We start from the raw sequence: 20486 nt of genomic DNA, 5'->3' as shown, positions 1-20486 counted from the left end.
TATCCCTGTATAGTTAAATACAGGAGGCTAGCTTTGATATATGTTATAATAGTTCAATAATTTTAACTTTTATATCAATAAAGGAATTTGCAAATTTTTGAGGCTGATTTTCGAAAAACCGAGTAAAATTGCTTATTTTCATACTTTAAAATTCATATTAAAACATTTAATATTAGTCGCAAAAAGTGGTCATGTCAGCCCATGACATAATGTTTAAACATATTTATGCAAAATAATCGTGTTTAAACAAATACATTAGGTATATCCAAAATACATGTACATGTAGTTTGTCAAGTGTGCCTATAAACCAGAGGTCCCTCGGTTGTCAGCGTGGACAAAGGAGGAGTTTCCAATCTCTATGTATGTATGTGTGTGTTAGAAAGGCTGGTACAGTCTCAACAACATAATGTCATTAAGATCAATACATGTAATCATAGCAATGCTAATTACCAATTTTTTTTCTATATGCCTGCAGATGTTTCGGTGGTGATTTAATTTTGCGACTAAGACTCCCATAAAAACATGAAATTTGATTGCCTGGGAAGTTGTTTAACCGTAGCTTCCTTCCCAACTCATCCAGTAAAGACCTGACACAGTAGAAGGTTTAGAGCATGTACAGATTCCTGTATAACATCATAGCTTCATTTTTCATAGTAATTCTTTTCAAAGACAAACACAATTAATCATGAAAAGAAATACAATACAACTTTGATGATGTGTGTGAGATTTTATTATAAATATAGAAATGGAAACATGATAACAGGCGATAACGATAATATTGTAGTGATAATAGAACAATGGATATAAAAGTAATCGGACATCAAACCTTAATCATTCTTAACGCTTCATTAAGCAACAATTAAAATGAATATTAATTCTAAGTTCATTATCATTAGTATCACTGGTGACTAGGACAACACTTTGTGCCCTGAGGTAACCTTGACTTTATATATAACTTATAGCACCTAATCCCTTAGCCAAATATAACCAAGTCAAACCATAACATATAAACAGGCACTCCCTTTCTGAAGAAGGAATCGGATATATACACCCCACCCCCGTTTGTATGTATTAAAAATGTTTTACAACTGTCTGATTCTACAAAATATTCTTCATGAAATGCATGTAATGGCATATGTATACGAGTCTTTTAATGTAGATTGTGATGTATTACTGTGTCTCAAAGGATAGAAGGACATGTTTACCATGACAGATTACTGCGTCTTTTTCTAGTTTTTTATCCACATCATAAACTTCCGTTTTTGTTCCATGATAAGCTCTTTGTTACAGTATTAATTAAGTACCCTGGGCACTAATCACAGTCAATATAGTATGCAGTTTTTAATTCAACAGAAATTGTGACTAAGTAGTATGAATGAGGTATATATCATGTAGTACTTTCTTACATTACTTTCATTATTTCCTGCATTTTGCCTGCGGGCTATACAATTTTTTTTACATCAAAAGATGCCTTATTCGGGCTATCTGCCAATGCAGGTTATCTGGGAAGCTATTACTAAATTTGAAAAATATGCGGGGTATATGTTGTAAATAGCTCCAGTAACTCTTAAACTATGCTGAAATATTTTCACAAGAGCTATTATTTCTTACATTTAAAACCTATTTCCAAACCAAAAATCTGTTATTGATGTCTTTACATGTCTGTGAATAAACCCCATCTGAAATCACTATAGCATATAGACTCCCGTACTATTGTTAGTACATACTACATATTCACTGTCATCAATATCAATTGTAACAATGTACCGTAAATACCATATACATTGTACATCCTATAGCACGATTATGTACAATGTACCGTAAATACCATATACATTGTACATCCTATAGCACGATTATGTACAATGTACCGTAAATACCATATACATTGTACATCCTATAGCACGATTATGTACAATGTACCGTAAATACCATATACTAATTGGCAAGATTATATTTTTATGAGGCAAAATTTGGCTCGTTAGGATGTTCATTTCTGCAGAATTCATTGTAAAGTGACATCAGAATAAATAGCATTACAACACACATAAATAATGATATTTGGCTTATAAAGCAGGCCAGTTTAAAGTGGTATACATGTCACCTGTATGAAAAGACACACAAAGAAATATCTTACAGACAAATAATTCAAATAAACACCATTATCGGTGCTCAGGCAGTTAAAGCACAGGTTTACGACGCGCAAATCTTTTTTTTTTTCGCGCCGTAAACCTGTTGTTAAATATAAAGATTATTTTACAATTACACTGATGATGTTAATGATATGTTGCTTGTGTAACTCAACAATGAAGATATCAAAAATATGTATCATATAATAGAAGTTTTGTGAAACATTTTTACCATCTACATTTGTAAGGATTACTATTTCTAGAAAAATATTTGTGCTGATTTTGTTTTATTACTTTCTTATAAAATCTGCATTGCACCCAGACTCATCTAGTCCTAATTATTCTGTCATTCTATTGTTGTTTATATAGGCCATGAGCCAATTAGTGAACTTCAGTGCTCTGTCCCTATATATTTACATTCACTTCAAGTGCGATTTAATTTCATGAATTTTGCTATCAAAGTAAATCCACAAAATTTTGTTCAGCGAATTAACAATCACATAATTGATTCTGATAGGAATTTCAATGTTTAAATCCGTGAATGTTAATCTTCGTGAACTTGTTTTGAAATGGCTGTTCTATCTTATGGATTAAATCATCGTTGATAAGCAGTAGTCCTAGTCTAACCTATAACAACTTTAAAACAAGCTCCCTCTCCCTTAAACGAGTAAATAACGCAAAAACTAGCAATAAACAGTGTGCATTGTCTACAAAGGTGTGGCATCTATATAAACCATAGATTTCATAAAAAGAAAAGTCAATGCTTAAATAAACGGCTGGAAATAAACAATCAACATTTAAACTACCTGCATGTACACATAGCACATGGATAGATGATTCAGTTTTCTCCGTTTCTTTTAAATCAGTATACAGACAAGAGGCCCAGAGGGCCTGTATCGCTCACCTGGTTTATTATGCCATTATATTTATAAATAATGTTCTGAATACAGGTTCATTGTTCCGCTTCTGAAGGAATTCAAAGATTTACCTCTAATTTCCCTATTGGGCCAAGGGGTCGCAGCCAAAATTTATACAAATTCTGTTCCCCTTCCACCGAGTATGTTCCTGGCCAAATTTGGTTACATTCCATGCAGAACTCTATGACTAGTAGCAATTTTAAGGATTTACCTCTATTTCCCCTATCGGGCCACGCCCCTCCTTTCCCCGGGATGTCAGAGCAAAAATTTATACAAACTCTGTTCCCCTTCCCCCAAGAACGTTCCTGGCCAAATTTACCCAAGGATATTCCTGGATATATTTGGTTACATTCCATTCAGAACTCTATGACAAGTAGCGATTTAAAGGGTTTACCTCTATTTCCACTATTGGGCCCTGGCCCTCCTGCCCCCTGGGGGTGAGAGCGAAAATTTATACAAACTCTGTTCTCCTTCCCCCAAGGATGTTCGTGGCCATATTTGGTTACATTCCATGAAAAACTCTTTGACTATTAGCAATTTTAAGGATTTACCTCTATTTCCCCTATTGGGCCATGCCCCTCCTGTCCTTGGGGTGTCAGAGCCAAAATTTATACGGTAAAACCATTTATACAAACTCTGTTCCCCTTCCCCCAAAGATGTTCCTGGCCAAATATGGTCGGATGACAGACAGACGCCAGTTGCCGGATGCTGCGCCATGACAGAAGCTCACCAAGGGCCAGGTTAGCTCATAAAAATGGAATATCAAAAACATGAATTCTTGTAATGGTAATTTGTGATGTTCACTTCTGAAACACATCAATAGAAATATGCAGAGTAGAAAAAAATCTTTCCATCAATTATGCAACTTATCTAGGAAAATAAAATGCTTAAGACAGTTAAAAGGCACTAATTACACACATGTATTTCCAGTAAGTTATAGAGGGACACGGTTCTGAAATTCATCATCTTAAGGCCTATATCTAAGGACATTAAAACAACAGAATAATTACGGACACGCATGACCAGCCATAAAAATATATAAAAACCATTATTATTCAAATCCTGCTTCACTCAGTAAGAGTGTAGGGGAAATAACTCTGTATAGAAATGATGAACACCGACTAGAACTAGGGACTAGAAAATTTCAACATGTAGGCTAACAAGAAACCTACATATAAAGCAAAATTTTATTCGAACACAATCACCAAAAGTGTGATCAAACTATACTGGTTGTCATGGATCCCAGTGTTTAAGTGACCAGAATTACTATGTAGTTATTTATACATAAGTAATTATTTATACATAAGTAATTATTTATACATAAGTAATTATTTATACATAAGTAATTATTTATACAAAATTAAAACTTGAACAGGGAGTGGATACATTGCAACATGGTTATAACAAATCTCTGAAGACCAACAGAACTTAATTAAATTTTACATGAAACTTAATGAGGAATGAAAATAACTGTTCTCTAAACGTGAATTTCCATGTTTGTTATAAACAGTCAGAACACAAGAATATAAGAACAGTTGTTTTTGGGAGTTAATTAGTTTGGCAGAAGTAAATTCAAAGTGACTAGTGATTTGATTACTAAACAGACTATACTACTTGTATAATGTTTTGACAGGTTTTCTCTCCTTTTTGTGTCAACACTTGACAAGCCTGCAACAATGTCTTTTGTTGACCTGAAAAAACTCTAGGTTTAAGATACGCCAGTCCCCTTGACAGACCAATGTCAGATTCTATATCAGTCTACAGCACTAGGGCAACTGCACATTAATTTTAAACGTGATATCATTTTTTTTTCAGAGTGCTTGGAGATGAACAAACATTCTATTGTTATACACCGAGTGAGACAGATATTACTCCACCTGAAAAGTAACATCATCCAGTTGTTTTCTTCCTGTATCGATCAGCTTTTGCCCATTTTCCTTGATGGTTGGGAATTCTGAAAATTGTCCTGTTGTAAAGCATTCTGTTACACAACATTCATACAGATGTTCGCGCAATCTACTGGCATCAAACAACACCGTCTCTAGTTCTCCTCTCAAGCCAAGGCACAAGTGAGCTAAAAAGGTAAATGCAAAGATAGCACAGTCTGTGTCGTTGGTGAATCCCTGGGACTGAACAGGAACAGGGTACACATGGACATGACTTCCAGCAGGTAACATCTGTTTCAGTTTATTTATGACATAGTCTGAAACAGGTTGACATTCACTATCAAATAATTCCACAAAGTAGCTTATCTGTGTGTCTTTTTTAATTGTAAGTAATATGGCATGGCCAATTTCACTTCCTTCTGGGAATATGGTCAGTATATCTAGCGACACTTCACCTTCTTCTGTAGGTATTGTTTTGATTATATACCCTCCAACCTTCAACGGCATCTCTCTCAACATAAGATCAACATCCTTTACTTCAAGCCTTTCTTGACGGAGCACTCTCTTTAACAAGCCAGAATCCTGTGCTCTGTCACGAAATGAGGGACCATGAGCCTGTTCTTCCACTTGGACTGCTGAGCTGAGTTCCATAATTCTGTAAAAGAAACAATTTATCAAATAAACAAGAGGTCCATGGGCCTTAACGGTCACCTGATACTTGATACAAATTAGTTACGTCATTTACTGGCCAACAGATGTCTTTTGTTCACGAATCAGGAACATAGATCTAATAGATCTACATACAAAGTTTCATTAAGCTTGGTTCATATTTACTCAAGTTATCGCCTTCACAAGGTCCAATAATAATTATTAGTGCCAAGGGCAATAACTCCATAAATTACTGTTGAATCAAGCTGATTTTCAAACTTTGTTCGAGAAATCTCCCATGTGCTCAGTTTATATTTACTCAAGTTATCATGTTTACAAGGAAATGTTAACGAACAACGCACAACACATGATGCAAGATGACGGACAAAAAGGCTATCGCAATAGGTCACCATGACTTATGGTCAGGTGACCTAAAAACTCCAGGTTATAATATTAGAATATGAAGTTTGATTGTAACAGAATAAGAGAGTGTAAAATGAGAGAGTGTAGAATGAGAGATATATTGTATTGTGATACAATTAAAGGAAGAAAGTGATGTAAAAAAATTATGATTAATTATCACTATGGCCCCAGGCAAATCTACAAATCAAATTCGAGACAGATCCCTTCAGTGCTTTCTGAGTAATAGCGGTAACAAACACTCAACCATCGAAATCCAAAATGGCTGCCTGGTGGCCATCTTGTTGACCGATCTATCCCAGATGAGAAATAGCGGTAACAAGAATTGTTACAGCCGTGCTACCCCAAATGAGAACGACACATGTGTATAAACCCCTACCTACTCATAAACAATCATTCAAAAATATTATTTGGTTCCAACAAAACTGGACAAAACAGAAAAATTGCCCCTCCTGTTTAACACCCCATAACTCACAAGGGACTCCGACCTGACCTTAATCATATGTCCTATCATGATGTCTCTGTAAACAAAAAATAATGCTTATCGGTCATGGCCACCAGAGGGCCCAAATTGACACTCCTCTTTGGTATTATTTCCACACATAGCCCGAATCAGCAGATAGCTTGCATTAGATATCTTCTGATGGGCATTTTCTAATATTTCATAAAATGAATTCCAGACAACCCACACTGGCAGATTACCTGCAGACAACACAGCTAAAAGTAACATTACTTGTTTGAAAATAGGCTACCAATGCAATATTTGTATATATAATCTATGATGACATTTGATTTCCCTGGCTGAGACACCCAGTCTATACACAAGTGGCCAAATAGGCCTTAACAGTCATCTAACTGTTTATACAATAGAGAATAGCAGAACGAAATACACAGTAAGTTTAGCTGCAATACTGTAGTTCAATAGACTTCTAGACAGAAAATGGTGTCGTCTTTAGAGCTACAATTGGTGCCTATTACTGCTAATGGAGCAAAGTATAGATCATATAAATCATTATTAAAACCTTTGTATGCATTTCATCGTACTTGTTTTATATCACTTACCTACAATAAAACTTAACTGTATAGTATGAAATTCACAATGAGACATTATTTTTTTGACATAAAGATATGAAGGCCTTTTCGAAAGTCACTTATACAGCAAGTCTTAAAATTGTGAACCTGACATCTTGTGTGGGGTACGGTATATATTAAGAATGGTCGTTATGTTTGTTTAGGAAAAAAAAGTATTTAAATGCATGTATACATAAATTAATTGGAAACTTACAAAAAAGTATAGAAAATTGTGTCCGAGTGATTTTCTGAGGCAGTGCTCTACTAGGACACATAGCTACCATTTAGTACCCAGACGAAAGATATAGTATGCTGGGTACGTATATTTATTTTAAGCCAAGGTATCAGACAGCACACAACGGCGAACAAAGCATGATGAATATAGGTCATCCTGACCATTCAGATGATAATTAATAACGCTACATGTTTCTTTATATAAAATACCAGTATAGCAGGCTGCGACTTTAAGCACTAGTCCGATGCCCATGACTTGTAATTTTACAGCTGGACTACTACAAATTGTAATGAACTAGTCTGATTGGACTAGTGGCTCCCCATTCGATTAATATTAAATGCTACATTTACAAGAGCGGTGGTCAATTGCATTTTTCAACACATTTTGAGTCCATTTTTTATAAGATTATTTCAGTCCGGATGCATCATTTTGTGAGAATTTGTCTTCACAAAAGCATCCAGACTGCAATTTGGGTAATAAATTGTAAACTGATCATGCTGGAACGGCTGTATCTTATTTGTTATCATTTATATTCATATTCATAATTTTCACATAAACTACATTGGAAATAAACAAGAGGCCCAGAGGGCCTGTATCGCTCACCTGGTTTGTAATGCCAAGTAATATTCTGAATACAAGTTCATTGTTTCTTTTCTGAAGGAATTTGAATATTTACCTCTAATTCCCCTATTGGGCCCCACTCTTTCTGCTCCAGGGGGTCAAAGCAAAAATTTATACAAATTCTGTTAACCCCAAGGATGCTTCTGGCCAAAATTGGTTGCAATCCATGCAGAACTCTAGGACAAGTAGCGATTTTTAGGATTTACCTCTATTTCCCCTATTGGGCCCCGCCCCTCCTGCCCCCAGAAGGGGGGGGGGGGGGGGGGTGTCAGGGCCAAAATTTATACAGGTGCTGTTCCCCTTCCCCAAGGATGTTTGTGGCCAAATTTGGTTACAATCCATGCAGAACTCTAGGACAAAGCGATTTATAGGATTTACCTCTACCCTTTCCCCCCCCCCCCCCCCCCCCCCCCCCCCCCCCCCCCCCCCCCCCCCCCCCCCCCCCCCCTATTACCCCTATTGGGCCTCGCCCCTCCTGCCCCAGGGGGTCAGGGTCACCATTTATGCAAAATCTGATCCCTTTCCCCTAAGGAAGTTTCTGGCCAAATTTGGTTGCAATCCATGCAGAACTCTAGGACAAGTAGCGATTTATAGGATTTACCTCTATTACCCCTATTGGGCCACTTCCCCTAAGGAAGTTTCTGGCCAAATTTGGTTGCAATCCATGCAGAACTCTAGGAAAAGTAGTGATTTATAGGATTTACCTCTATTACCCCTATTGGGCCCCAGCCCTCCTGCCCCAGAGGGGTCAGGGTCACCGTTTATGCAAAATCTGATTCCCTTCCCCTAAGGAAGTTTCTGGCCAAATTTGGTTGCAATCCATGCAGAACTCTAGGACAAGTAGTGATTTATAGGATTTACCTCTTTTACCTCTATTGGGCCCCACCCCTCCTGCCCCAGGGGGGTCAGGGTCACCATTTATGCAAAATCTGATCCCCTTTCCCTAAGGAAGTTTCTGGCCAAATTTGGTTGCAATCCATGCAGAACTCTAGGACAAGTAGTGATTTATAGGATTTACCTCTATTACCCCTATTGGGCCCCACCCCTCCTGCCCCAGGGGGGTCAGGGTCACCATTTATGCAAAATCTGATCCCCTTTCCCTAAGGAAGTTTCTGGCCAAATTTGGTTGCAATCCATGCAGAACTCTAGGACAAGTAGTGATTTATAGGATTTACCTCTATTACCCCTATTGGGCCCCGCCCCTCCTGCCCCAGGGGTGTCAGGGTCACCATTTATGCAAAATCTGGTCCCCTTCCCCTAAGGAAGTTTCTGGCCAAATTTGGTTGCAATCCATGCAGAATTCTAGGACAAGTAGCGATTTATAGGATTTACCTCTATTACCCCTATTGGGCCCCGCCCCTCCTGCCCCAGAGGGGTCAGGGTCACCATTTATGCAAAATCTGATCCCCTTCCCCCTAAGGAAGTTTCTGACCAAATTTTGTTAAAATCCATGCAGTACTTTATGACAAGTAGCGATTTAAAGGAAATGTCTTATTTGTTATGCTTTATTTCATATTTCATTATTTTTCCCAAATCCTGGTTTTGTTGCACATTTTCCCCAAATTCAAATCCACAGGCCCCATTCCCAAAGCAGTGAGAAAAAGCCCTGTTTATACAAAATTGGTTCCCCTTCCACAACAATGATTCAGACAAAATTTGGGAACAATCCACTGAGTGATTTAGTAGTGATTTATAGGAAGAGATGATGACAGACAAAAACCACTGCACTCTGACATAGCTCACCAGTGTCTCTGGCCAGATGACTTTTACACTCACGCAGGTAACAACTCTTGTTTCAAAACAGGTCTGACTCCCCTTACAATCACCTGAAATTTGATATAGAAATTAAGATATGTTGTCTTTTTTCGGCCCAATGCATCCATCAATCCACAGCTGTTGGTTTGGATCATACCATATCATGTTCTGTAATAGGAAGCAATATATTGGTTGACTAAATATTTGTATTTATGTGATAAAACACTGATTGCATGATATCATGTTTAGCCTTTTGTCACACCTTTAAAAGCTCACATTACTGTTACAATACATGCTTCATTTACTAATTTTTCACAAGACTGCTTCTAAATAATTACTAGCTTTTTCTATTATAATGACACTTTAAAACAAAGAGTATGCACAATAAATTTAAAGCTCATCAAAGTCTAAAATGCTTCTTTTAAAAGACTAAGGGGAAATTCACATAACACCGGACACTATTCTCCAGGTACAGTTTGCTATGCCTTGACACCAAATGCTTTCAAGTGTTCAATACAACGAAAGATTTCATTGGATAATCATACAACATTCTAATAAAAAGATCGGATTGGAATGGCATGAGTAATATAATTCCGGACACCCGTCATATATTACCGGACATCTCAGCAGTCATGGAGAAATTTGATACAGAGAATAAACGTTTGACATTCTTTTGAAGAAATGTATGGTTTTGTATACCATGACAAATCTCGTTCATTTACTGTAAACATTCTATTTTAGATCGACTAATACCCATGGTTTGGTAAAACTGTCACAGAGTAAAATTGGCCTTCAGACACATGATTTTTACAAGACTTGGGTTAATGTTCTGATATTTTTGACTTTTTAATAACAGTTTCTCTGATGCATATACGTAGATAACATATATCCTGTACAAAGAATAATTTGTTGTGTGCGCCAATTTTTTGTGTGCCGATCCGGAATAATCGGCTAGGTCGATTCGACTTTAGAAATCAGTATCACATAGCAGACGACGCGTTAGTAGGCAAGACGTATGCAAGGTCTAGGCCACAGTGCTAGTCTGGACGGCTTTTCAAAGGCTATACAGAAATGGTAATGTAATAATTAATTGTCCTAATCATGGACCATTGCAATAATGTGTTTGATGTAAAGTTTTAAATGTTTGAATGCCACAGAATGGTCCATTTAAGATTTTTTTCCTGTGCGTAATCTGTATCCGAGACTGGGGAGAGTCACGTAGTGTTGTAAAACCTGAGGCTTGCCGACGGTTATATATCAATTTGTGATGCCTATGGTAAAATATCCCTATCATTAAAATCCATATATATGAAAGTTTTTTTCTCTAATACCTTGACGTTTTTAGAATTTAACATTTTATATAACACTATTTTCCCGCCATTTTGAAGTACAAGCACAAAACGAATCGTGACTGGAAATCATATTCTCCATTCATGAAAATTGCGTTATATCTGTAGCTTTGTGAAAATAATTAAGCTTAACTTTTATATTACAGCAAAATCATAGTTTACACCACAGCGTCACGAGGTTTTATTTAAACATAGCTATATATGAATAGAAATACATGTATTTCAACATCTCAATGTAAACAATTATTTCATGCTTTTACACTGTTCATCTGAAAATCTATTTCACTGGCTAAGCTTTATTATTTAGAATTAGTTTTAGACAGTTTCTTGAGAGCTCTCTCTTTTTTTCAGTTCTTCCTTTTTTCCTTTTTGACTTGGATCTCGCGTTTTTGTTCAACTACTTCGTCACTCGTAAGTAATCTGTGTGAGGTGTTTCTTTTTTTCAGCGAGGACTCTGCACGCTCTGGGGATGGTTTGGGAGGCAAAAACAGTTTTTCAATTTCAGAATTCGATATACTGTGGTCTGCGGGTTCAACATTCACTTCAAGTTGGTCGGTACTCAACAAATTGAGCAGTAGTTCCGGGTGCTCAATCTCAGGTGGAGATAGTAGAGGAGAAACCAAAGGATGTGAAAAATCAGAACCTAGAGAAACTTCTGGTACAGATGCAGAAATTCGAGAAACATCAAGAGGATGAATTTCCAAAGACACGGAGGAGACGATAGTAGACGATGGACTCGGTGTATGTGAGGGTGTATGAGGATCGACGACGGGAGATGGAACTGTCAGAAGTGATGCGGAAGGAATTTTGATAGAAGAGATGCCGCTGGAAGATGGATTTTCCATGAGGATTGGTGCAAAACAAGGGACAGCAGAGACATCAATGGAGGACTGCGTACATGAGGATACTGGGTGATCCGTTGGTTTTGATGGGGCGTAGGACTCTTCAGAGATGGCATTAGGGTTGAACGGGAAAATTCCGCATACCCTAAACCCATTCTGTATGTTTTTGACAGTAAATGACGAATCCCACGCACACTTCACAAGGCCCGGAAAATTCCATTTTGAGACAGAATTGAGTGGGTTTTGAGCCATATAATCAGAACATGCGGTGTTATGAGTGTGATGAGTGGCCATCTAAAACAAGCAGCTGAGGCCTCTCCTCACCACACTCTGCTAAAAATATGTCTTGAAACCACTGCTCACCAATTTTGTCAGTCATCCAGCCGTTCTCCTGAACGGTCCATTTCGTCCCAACTGGAGCAGCGGAAGTATCAAATCCATGAATCGAGACATTAGTCTTCCCCTTAACTACAAACATTGGAGACATGGTTTTCCCCGCAGCATTTACACATGCCATAATCGACACATTGGTGCGATTGTTGCTTGTTCTGCCAACAAAATTTTTAATTCTTTTTCAGCGATTATGCAAATGGGAGTATGTTCAAAGCTTCGGCCAGTCTCGTCACAATTCCAGATACATTCCGGTTTCTCTTGCAAATTGAGAGACGTGATCAGATCACCCAAACTGGCCATATACTGCTCCACAACTGTGGGGTTTAACATGCGTGCTCTAGATGATGATAGTTTTTCGGGCCTGCGAATGGATAGCTCAGGGTGCCGTTTTTTGATACCCTCCCACCACTGATTTGACGGAGTCACGTTTTTGAAAGGAGTGACTTTGTATTTCCTACAGAGATCTCCCGTTCTTGCCAGAAGTTGTCGCCTGGAAATGCCCATTCCCTGTTTCGCTGCAGCCTTGACTGTATTTACTATTTTATCTTCTATAGCGTCGGGAAGCGCGGGCGGACGGCCGAGGCGTGGATCAGAGCCATAACGCTCATTTACCCTATCAGACAAAGTTGATTTAGGGATGGAAAAGTGTTGTGCCGCTTTTCTTAAAGACATCGTTTTCGAAGTCACAGCGTCAACGGCCTTCATCATGTCTTCTCTGTCGTACTGGACCCTCTTCCCTGGCATCTGGATGAATAAATTAGCAATAAAAGTTAAAAAAAAAACACAAAAAACGTCTATATTTATCATTTGCAGTACAACTTGTTGTAAATATAGTCTCATACATTTTTTTTTCAATTTCGATATTACGTTTAGAATACTATTTCATAGATTGAATAAAAAAATTAATTAAAAGTACTCATAATACAAAAAAAAAAATACAAACTGGGCATATATTCTATGCAAAATTAAAATATCATATGATATTCATTCCACCCTCCAAGTACGTTTGGCCCTGTCCGGAATTATGTGACCATCTGAAATATAGTCATGTATTACCGGACAGCCGATTTTTATTATTTTTTAGGTATTTATCAAATATTCTCAATTAATACATTGATCTTAATAATTAATAAAGTATATCTTTGTTTTACTTAACTATATTCCAATATACAATTCGAAAGATTACCTACCTTAAATGTATTTCAATACACGAGACCCTATGAACCGGTCACCTTGAATTTCACCGCCACAGCAAACTCAGCATCACGTGATGAAAAAATCCGGACCGATTAAACCGAATCGACCAAACTATTGGTATCGCCACCAGTATAAAAATAGTATCAGGGTATTCCCATGCTTAATCGATGTCGGAAAAGCGCTTTATTAACAAGCGTTTACGATCGAGATACAAGAATAATGGTTTACAATCAACATTAATTTGGGAGTGTCCGGTAATATATTAATGTCTGGTATTATGTGAATTTCCCCTGTATTTCTACAAACCATTGAATTTTCAGCGTCATGTCGTCGGATAGGCGAAAAGAATGTTTGAATTAGTTTCGGACATTACCCATGTGAGTAAAACATTTTGAAGACAGAGTTTGTGCTTTAGACACACCGAAATCCTAATCACTTGAGCACTTGAACCGGTAGAAAAACAATTTTAGTAAAAGCAGAAGGGAACCAGATTAAGGAAAAATGAATGAAAAATGTGCATGTTTATGTAACAACTGTGAGAACTTTTGACGGAGATGTTGTTGTTCCCTGTACTGTAACAGAATGCCTGAGTGAATAGACGTTTGAAGATTTGTTTGATTCTATGAACGCAAATGATCGATAGGGTAGACGTAAAATTACATGCGTCAAAACCTCCAACAAAAGGAGGAACGTTTAAAGTGTTTGTGACGATCTGAGTATGAGATTCATAGAGTTATTCTTAATATATTTACATTTGTTTTTGCGTGATTCTCTAAAACATTCCAATTGTTACATTTGCGTACTTGAATTTTTTTTTTAAATAAACCTTTTGTTCTATTGATTGTGCCAAAATATTACAGGTCCACAATATTGTAGATCAACAATATTTATGTTTTACATACAGTTTTTTAGTAGAGTTCCACAGTTTCAACACTGTTGATTTATAGTATAAATATTTTTTTTATTCCAAGGCATGGCAGTCAGTTTTATTGTTGTTAATAAATGTTGAAATTGATATCATTATATTGTTTGTTTTACCTTGTTCTCTTTAAATCTTTGCACATGAACTTGTACAACATTGTTCAAACAAAAATTAAGTCTTTCAGACAAGTCAATAGCATAGAGGCCAAAGATATTCTTTATATCTTCTCTTTTGACTCTCCAAACCTAAAATGCTACAACCTGCATGTACGTAAAACACAAATATAATGGATTTGGCTTTGTGTTTATGTTTGTATACATCATATTCTCATTTTTTATACCGTTCGGCCCATTTTTTTTTCCTCGCCCCACTATTTTCCCACAAAATCCTGAAGAACTATTTTTCAAATTGGCGTGGCCTTAGTATAAGAAGTTAGTAGAAGGATTTGTAGGTTTGGTGTAACGGAGCGAATACATATATGGACCAGGGTAGGGATTGTGTTAACTGTTAGAGATAAAAAACAAAACAAGGCTAATAGCCTAACACCATATCAATCATCCAGAGTCGGATGGGCAGGTGGAATGTTTCATTCAAACTTTTTGTTCCATGTTGTGATGAATGTTGATAATAAAAATCATATAGGTCCAATGAGCACAAGACACAGGTTTTTCCATAAACTAATGTTTTGTCAAACTCAGGTTGAAACCAATGATGGACCCCCACATGTGGCACCTCAATGGAGCAATGAAGTAGTCTTCAGCTGCACCAGGACGGGCAGGAAGACACTGCCTCCTTCTTGAAAACATTCTGAGACTTTTGTAGAATAATAATTTTGATATATAGTGTATTTGAGGGGGATGTGTATATGTTAATGGTTTGCAAGTTTTAATGTTTTATTAGGTATTATAGCGTTTCTACCACAATACGTTGTGTTATACCACACTCAGGGCATTGTATAAATGTGCTTGGTGTTGGATAAATAAAATGATATTCCACTAGTGAAATAACACCTCCCAGACTTTTATTTGGTCGAGATTTTAAACTTTGACCTAAATTACTTTTTTCTCATTGTCACGTCACAGATTGTTGACATCATCAATTATCAAATGACGTCATATTGCTGTACTCAGATCGCTGCTTGCAGAACAAACCGGTGTTGAAACCAAAGGGTCAGAGCCCAAATTTATACAAACTCTATTCCCCTTCCCCAGAGGATGTTTTTGGCCAAATTTGGTTACAATCCATGCAGAACTCTATTACTAGTAGCGATTTAAAGGATTTACCTCTATTTCCCACATTGGGCCCCGCCCCTCCTTTCCCCTGTGGGTCAGAACCAAAATTGATACAAATTCTGTTCCCCCTTCCCCAGAGGATTAGGCCCCCCGGCCTCCCGCCCTCCGGGGGGTCAGAGCCAAAACTTATACAAACTCTGTTCCCATTCCCCACAGAATGTTTCTGGCCAAATTTGGTTACAATCCATGTAGAGCTATTATGACTATTAGCGATTTAAAGGAAATGTTGAAGGACGGACAACGTAAGCCACGCCATGATATAACCTCACAGGCCCTTAGGGCCAGGTGAGCTAAAAATAACTCACTCGTGTGAAACAAATTCCATATCCAACAACCATGTGTAACTTCTATATATTCCCCTATTCTGGAAGGATGGTTTACTCTGTCTTTGCTACGAGTCAAGGAACTCAGCATCTATGGAGAGAGAGATTGGGTACCTTGTCCTCGCTAGCTTTGGAGAAGTCCAGAAGGACTGGAGATGGGCCTGGCCAATTGTTTTATTTTGTGTGCAGAGTTCCTGACCTGACCAGGAAATTTAGGGGCAGAAACTATTAAGAGGAGGGGAAGGTGTAAAATTGTAACAAACTTGCTAGTATTCTACTGACAAACTACAGTATCTGATCTATAGGCCCCTTTGTTTTCAAGAAGAAACTGTTTAATGATTTTAGCCCATTTAACAAACTCACCCCAGTGTGCCACAGGAATAATATCAGGTTTGGTTATTCAGGATAAATCGTTTGAAGGTTTTAGTCCCTCATCCTAGCATGCTATATGTTTGATATCAGGTTATTTGATGGGAAATCCCATTTGACCACTTAAATGAAGGTCATGGTCATTAGCATACCACAGGCCAAACATCAAGTCATATTGAGATACATATGTATCGCTATTAAAAGATTTCAAGCCTATTTGAATTTGGTGCACTTGATTGAAAGTTATGATAATTCCTTCAAACAAACTCAAGGACTTTTTATCCCAGCAAGCTACAGACTTAATGTCTGGTCCTAATTTCTCTAAACAAACTGAATTCAAAATTTGTCTAAGCTCTAAGGCCCTGACAATCCCTAAGTTACATAAGGATGTGTCGAATAATGGGAACTTTGCAATGTGAAACATAACTAGAAATTGTCATTCAATGGACGATTTGACAGGCTTTTCACCAACAAAAATTTTGGTCAAAGTCATTCATATTAACAAACTTGGTAGCCCTTTATCTCAACATGTTACAGGTCCAATTTAACGTTTTTTGGTCTGTCAAAACTTGACAAGATGTAGTTTAAAGAATTTAGGATTTTTGGTCCCTGTGATCTTGAAAATAGGTCAAGGTCAATCATATTTACAAACTTGATAATTATTTATATCAGCATGATACAGGCCTACTATTAGGCCTATAAGCCTACTAGACCTTCACAAGAAATCATTTAAAGATTTTAGGATTTTTGACCCATGTGACCTTGAATGAAAGTCAAGGTCATTCATATTAACAAACTTGGTAGCTATCTATGTCAGCATGCTAAATACCTAATATTAGCTCTCTTGGCCTTCTAGAACTTGAGAAGAAGATTTGTTTTAAAAAAAATTGTACTTTTGAACTTTGACCCTTATTTCAAACCGAAGGTGACGTTTAACAGAAAAGTGTTATTTCAGTTATTTGCTCTATTTTTCATTCTACATAACATATCCAAAACAGACAGAAATTTGTCTAGCCATTAATGAGACATTGACATAGGTTTAAAACTGGAAGTGAGGTCATAGTGGCCAAAATGGATTTTTGATCAACATAAAAATGCTGCTGTCACACCTTCAACTCTTAGTCTACAAAATGGTGACACGTTCATTGGTGTATCTTTTTACATTTTGGAGATCCTTTGTTTACAACTTTCAGTGCAGAATAATAATAAAAAACGGAACAAAAACAATAGGTTTTTTTCACCCTCACCCATGGGTGAAAAGCCCTATATATCATCCAAGTAGACCACATCAGGTTAGCAACTTGTAACAGATCATTGTAAAGTGAGCTGTGGTTAGTTAAAATGCTACTGTACTTTTTCTCTGGTAAGAGATTATCTTTTAAAAATACTGTTGATACAAGTAAATATGAACTACATACATCTATAAATTATACATACTGTGATAGAACGGGTTTCTATCTTGTTATATTTGTTTGTACACTAATGTATGTATTTGTTATTGTACTCTTCTAAGTCTTTAATTCAGTGACCTGTTTATATATTTTTGACCTACATTCAGAGGAATACTGTGAGAATAGGTCTTATCTAGGGTGTGTTTCCTGTTGATGGTCACACTAATTAACTGTTGGTCAGTGGCAGGAGTACACCTGTGGTACACATGGGTGGTGAATTGAGCCTGTGTCTGTACGGAAGTAGATGTTGAAGTTATGTTTAATGTGTAGGTGTACATGTACTGTACAGACTTGGACCAATCAGTGGTCACTTTGGGGTACTGGATTAATGTGTCGTTTAAAGGGGCTGCTTCTAAGGAAGACTTTGTCTTGACTAGGGAGAATGGAATTAGGAGCAAAGCAAGGCGCTGTAAAAAGTGCTACACTGGCGGGGTCGATGAACTACCATGTGGGTTTATAATAGAGCTATGGCTATGGGGTGATTTTCATAGGATTTGTGAGTACTAGGAGATCGTCAGGGGCTTAGGGCTTAGACATCCATAGGAAACTTATTTACAGTTGGCTATAATTATTTCTAAAGTTGGTAACATTTGGTAGGTTGGCTGTCTCCATTAGAAGCTGTTGGACTGAGTCTGGGAGCACGCGGTCTTAATGTTCTTAGTTAGTATTGGGCTACGTAAAGGATAACTGTATACTTATTTCTCTTACTGTAAGTTGTCTACATCAGGCACTATTGTAAATATAGTCTTTATCAATTCTGTATTACTTGTCTACATATGACAGACATCGCTAAAGTTGAAAAAAATGGCCGGACATTCGGACTGACAAGGACTGAGTAAGCCGGGCCGAACAAGATTTTGCTGGACCGAACATTAATGTAAATTTTTGAAGTAAACGTAACTTCCTGCTACATGTATCCAGACAGTTGTTTTCATGATTATCTTATGCAGTTTACATATTTACCAGGTTCAACACTTGCGTAATACTTCAGAGACACCATTTCTACTGACTTCCAGTACTTAATAATTGCCAGACGGTCGGTCCTGACCAGATTTTAAAATAGGCGGTCCCAGTCAAATTTTGCCAGACATGTCTGTCGGACCGGCAAATTTCGCGGTGTCTGATATGATAAATAGTTATTTGTACCTGTATTTATCTTGTTGAGTTATTGAATTAGTATCTATACTTCAGCTACATCCTAGAGATCGGACCAATTGCTGTGATACAGGAAACAGGATCCAGAGAGGATTTGGACGACTGTGGACAATTTGGGACTTATATAAATATATATATATATATATAACGGGAGCTGCAGTTGGATCACACAGCATATTAATCACGTTTTCACAATACTCTGGTACTCATATAAAAGTCATTTTTTAAATCAAATAAACTTGATTCTTACCTTGAATATTCTGTTCCACATCATTTTAATGTCATGACATATTGTAGACTCAAAATTAGAAGAATTCAAATGTGAGATAAGGGATGATTTACATGACCTCCATATTCATAGCTTTGTGTTGTATTTTTTGTAGGAAACTGCTTGTGGATGTTAAGATTTCATCAGGAACACCGATGAGATTGTCTTGAGATGCCTGTTGTACGTAGTCCTGTATAATACTACAGAACTCCTTCTGTTGGCTCTGTGACCAGTGTGTAACATCCACATCTAACTCCTCAAGTGCTGTCAACATGTACACAAGCTTATCCAGAGGGGTCTCCGCCAAACACACCTGTTACAAGTAAATTAAGGTGTAATTTAGACAAGTACAAAGTACAAAATTATCATGCAAAAACCTATTGTGTAATCAGTTACTTTCACAAGATAGTTTGTCTTTAAGAGGGGAAGATATATATATCCATTCAAACGTGCACTGTACTAGGTCTTGGACAAATGTACAAGGCAGTGAGAGAATAATCTTGGGTGAGTGTAAGAAGAAGTTAGACAATGGTAAAACAACAATACCGCTGACTCATGGATAAGTGTAAGAAGAAGTTAGACAATGGTAAAACAACAATACCGCTGACACTGACATGGAACTATCGTAAAATGACAAATAAAACCAGATGCAGGATTTCAGATTAAACTTGAGGCTCTTGGTAAATGACAATCGAATAAGACTTTGAACATCATTTTTTACCTTTGAAAGAATATCTTTGAAGACATACATCCCAGCTTTAGCCTTATACAGAAACATCATAACTAGATGGCTGATAGTTGACTGTGTTACATCTAATATGTTGTGGTCTGTCTGCATCACATACAACACATCTGTAGTTTCCAAACTCACTTTCGTCAACAGTGATCGAAGAGCAGGGACACATTTCCGCAAAATCACCTGAAATGAAAAAATCACAGCATAGTCAATGCAATCTAAGTAAAATTAGACTTTCCACTTCACTATGATACGCTACGTTACACTCCAATACAAGATCTGACAACTCCCGGTTTGGGGTCACCTCAGCATGACCCCTACTGTTAGCTATAGCATGTCGCCTACGAAATCTAAGGTGTGGTGGATTCTCATGGAAGTATAAAAGGCTACAAGCTATTTATAGTATGTCCCGAGATGTTGTGATTCTAGAATGGGGGTCATGCTGAGGTGACCCCGAACAGCGAGTTGTTAGATGTTGTATTGGAGAGCAGCATAGCGCATCGTGGT

At 37.3% G+C, this 20486-nt stretch overlaps 1 protein-coding gene across 3 annotated transcripts in view; it reads right to left on the bottom strand.

Moving 5' to 3' along the window:
* Nucleotides 1-720: 720 nt before the first annotated feature.
* The window catches only part of LOC138326039 (uncharacterized), a 49782-nt gene continuing 30016 nt past the window's right edge, over nucleotides 721-20486 (bottom strand). For 2 of the 3 annotated variants that reach the window (XM_069272146.1, XM_069272148.1), the window contains exons 10-13: nucleotides 19965-20162; nucleotides 19226-19556; nucleotides 9671-9753; nucleotides 721-5587 (exon numbers count right to left, since the gene is read on the bottom strand). In XM_069272146.1, coding sequence (XP_069128247.1) covers nucleotides 19314-19556; nucleotides 19965-20162 — 441 coding nt within the window. In that variant the 3' untranslated portion in view covers nucleotides 721-5587; nucleotides 9671-9753; nucleotides 19226-19313. The remainder of the gene's footprint in view (nucleotides 5588-9670; nucleotides 9754-19225; nucleotides 19557-19964; nucleotides 20163-20486) is intronic. The other variant, XM_069272147.1, reaches the window with a different exon arrangement.

Source organism: Argopecten irradians, chromosome 6 (genome assembly GCF_041381155.1).
Source record: "Argopecten irradians isolate NY chromosome 6, Ai_NY, whole genome shotgun sequence".
Lineage (NCBI taxonomy): Eukaryota > Metazoa > Mollusca > Bivalvia > Pectinida > Pectinidae > Argopecten > Argopecten irradians.
The sequence above is the reverse complement of the archived record's forward strand: the minus strand, read 5'-3'. Positions and strand labels throughout refer to the sequence as shown.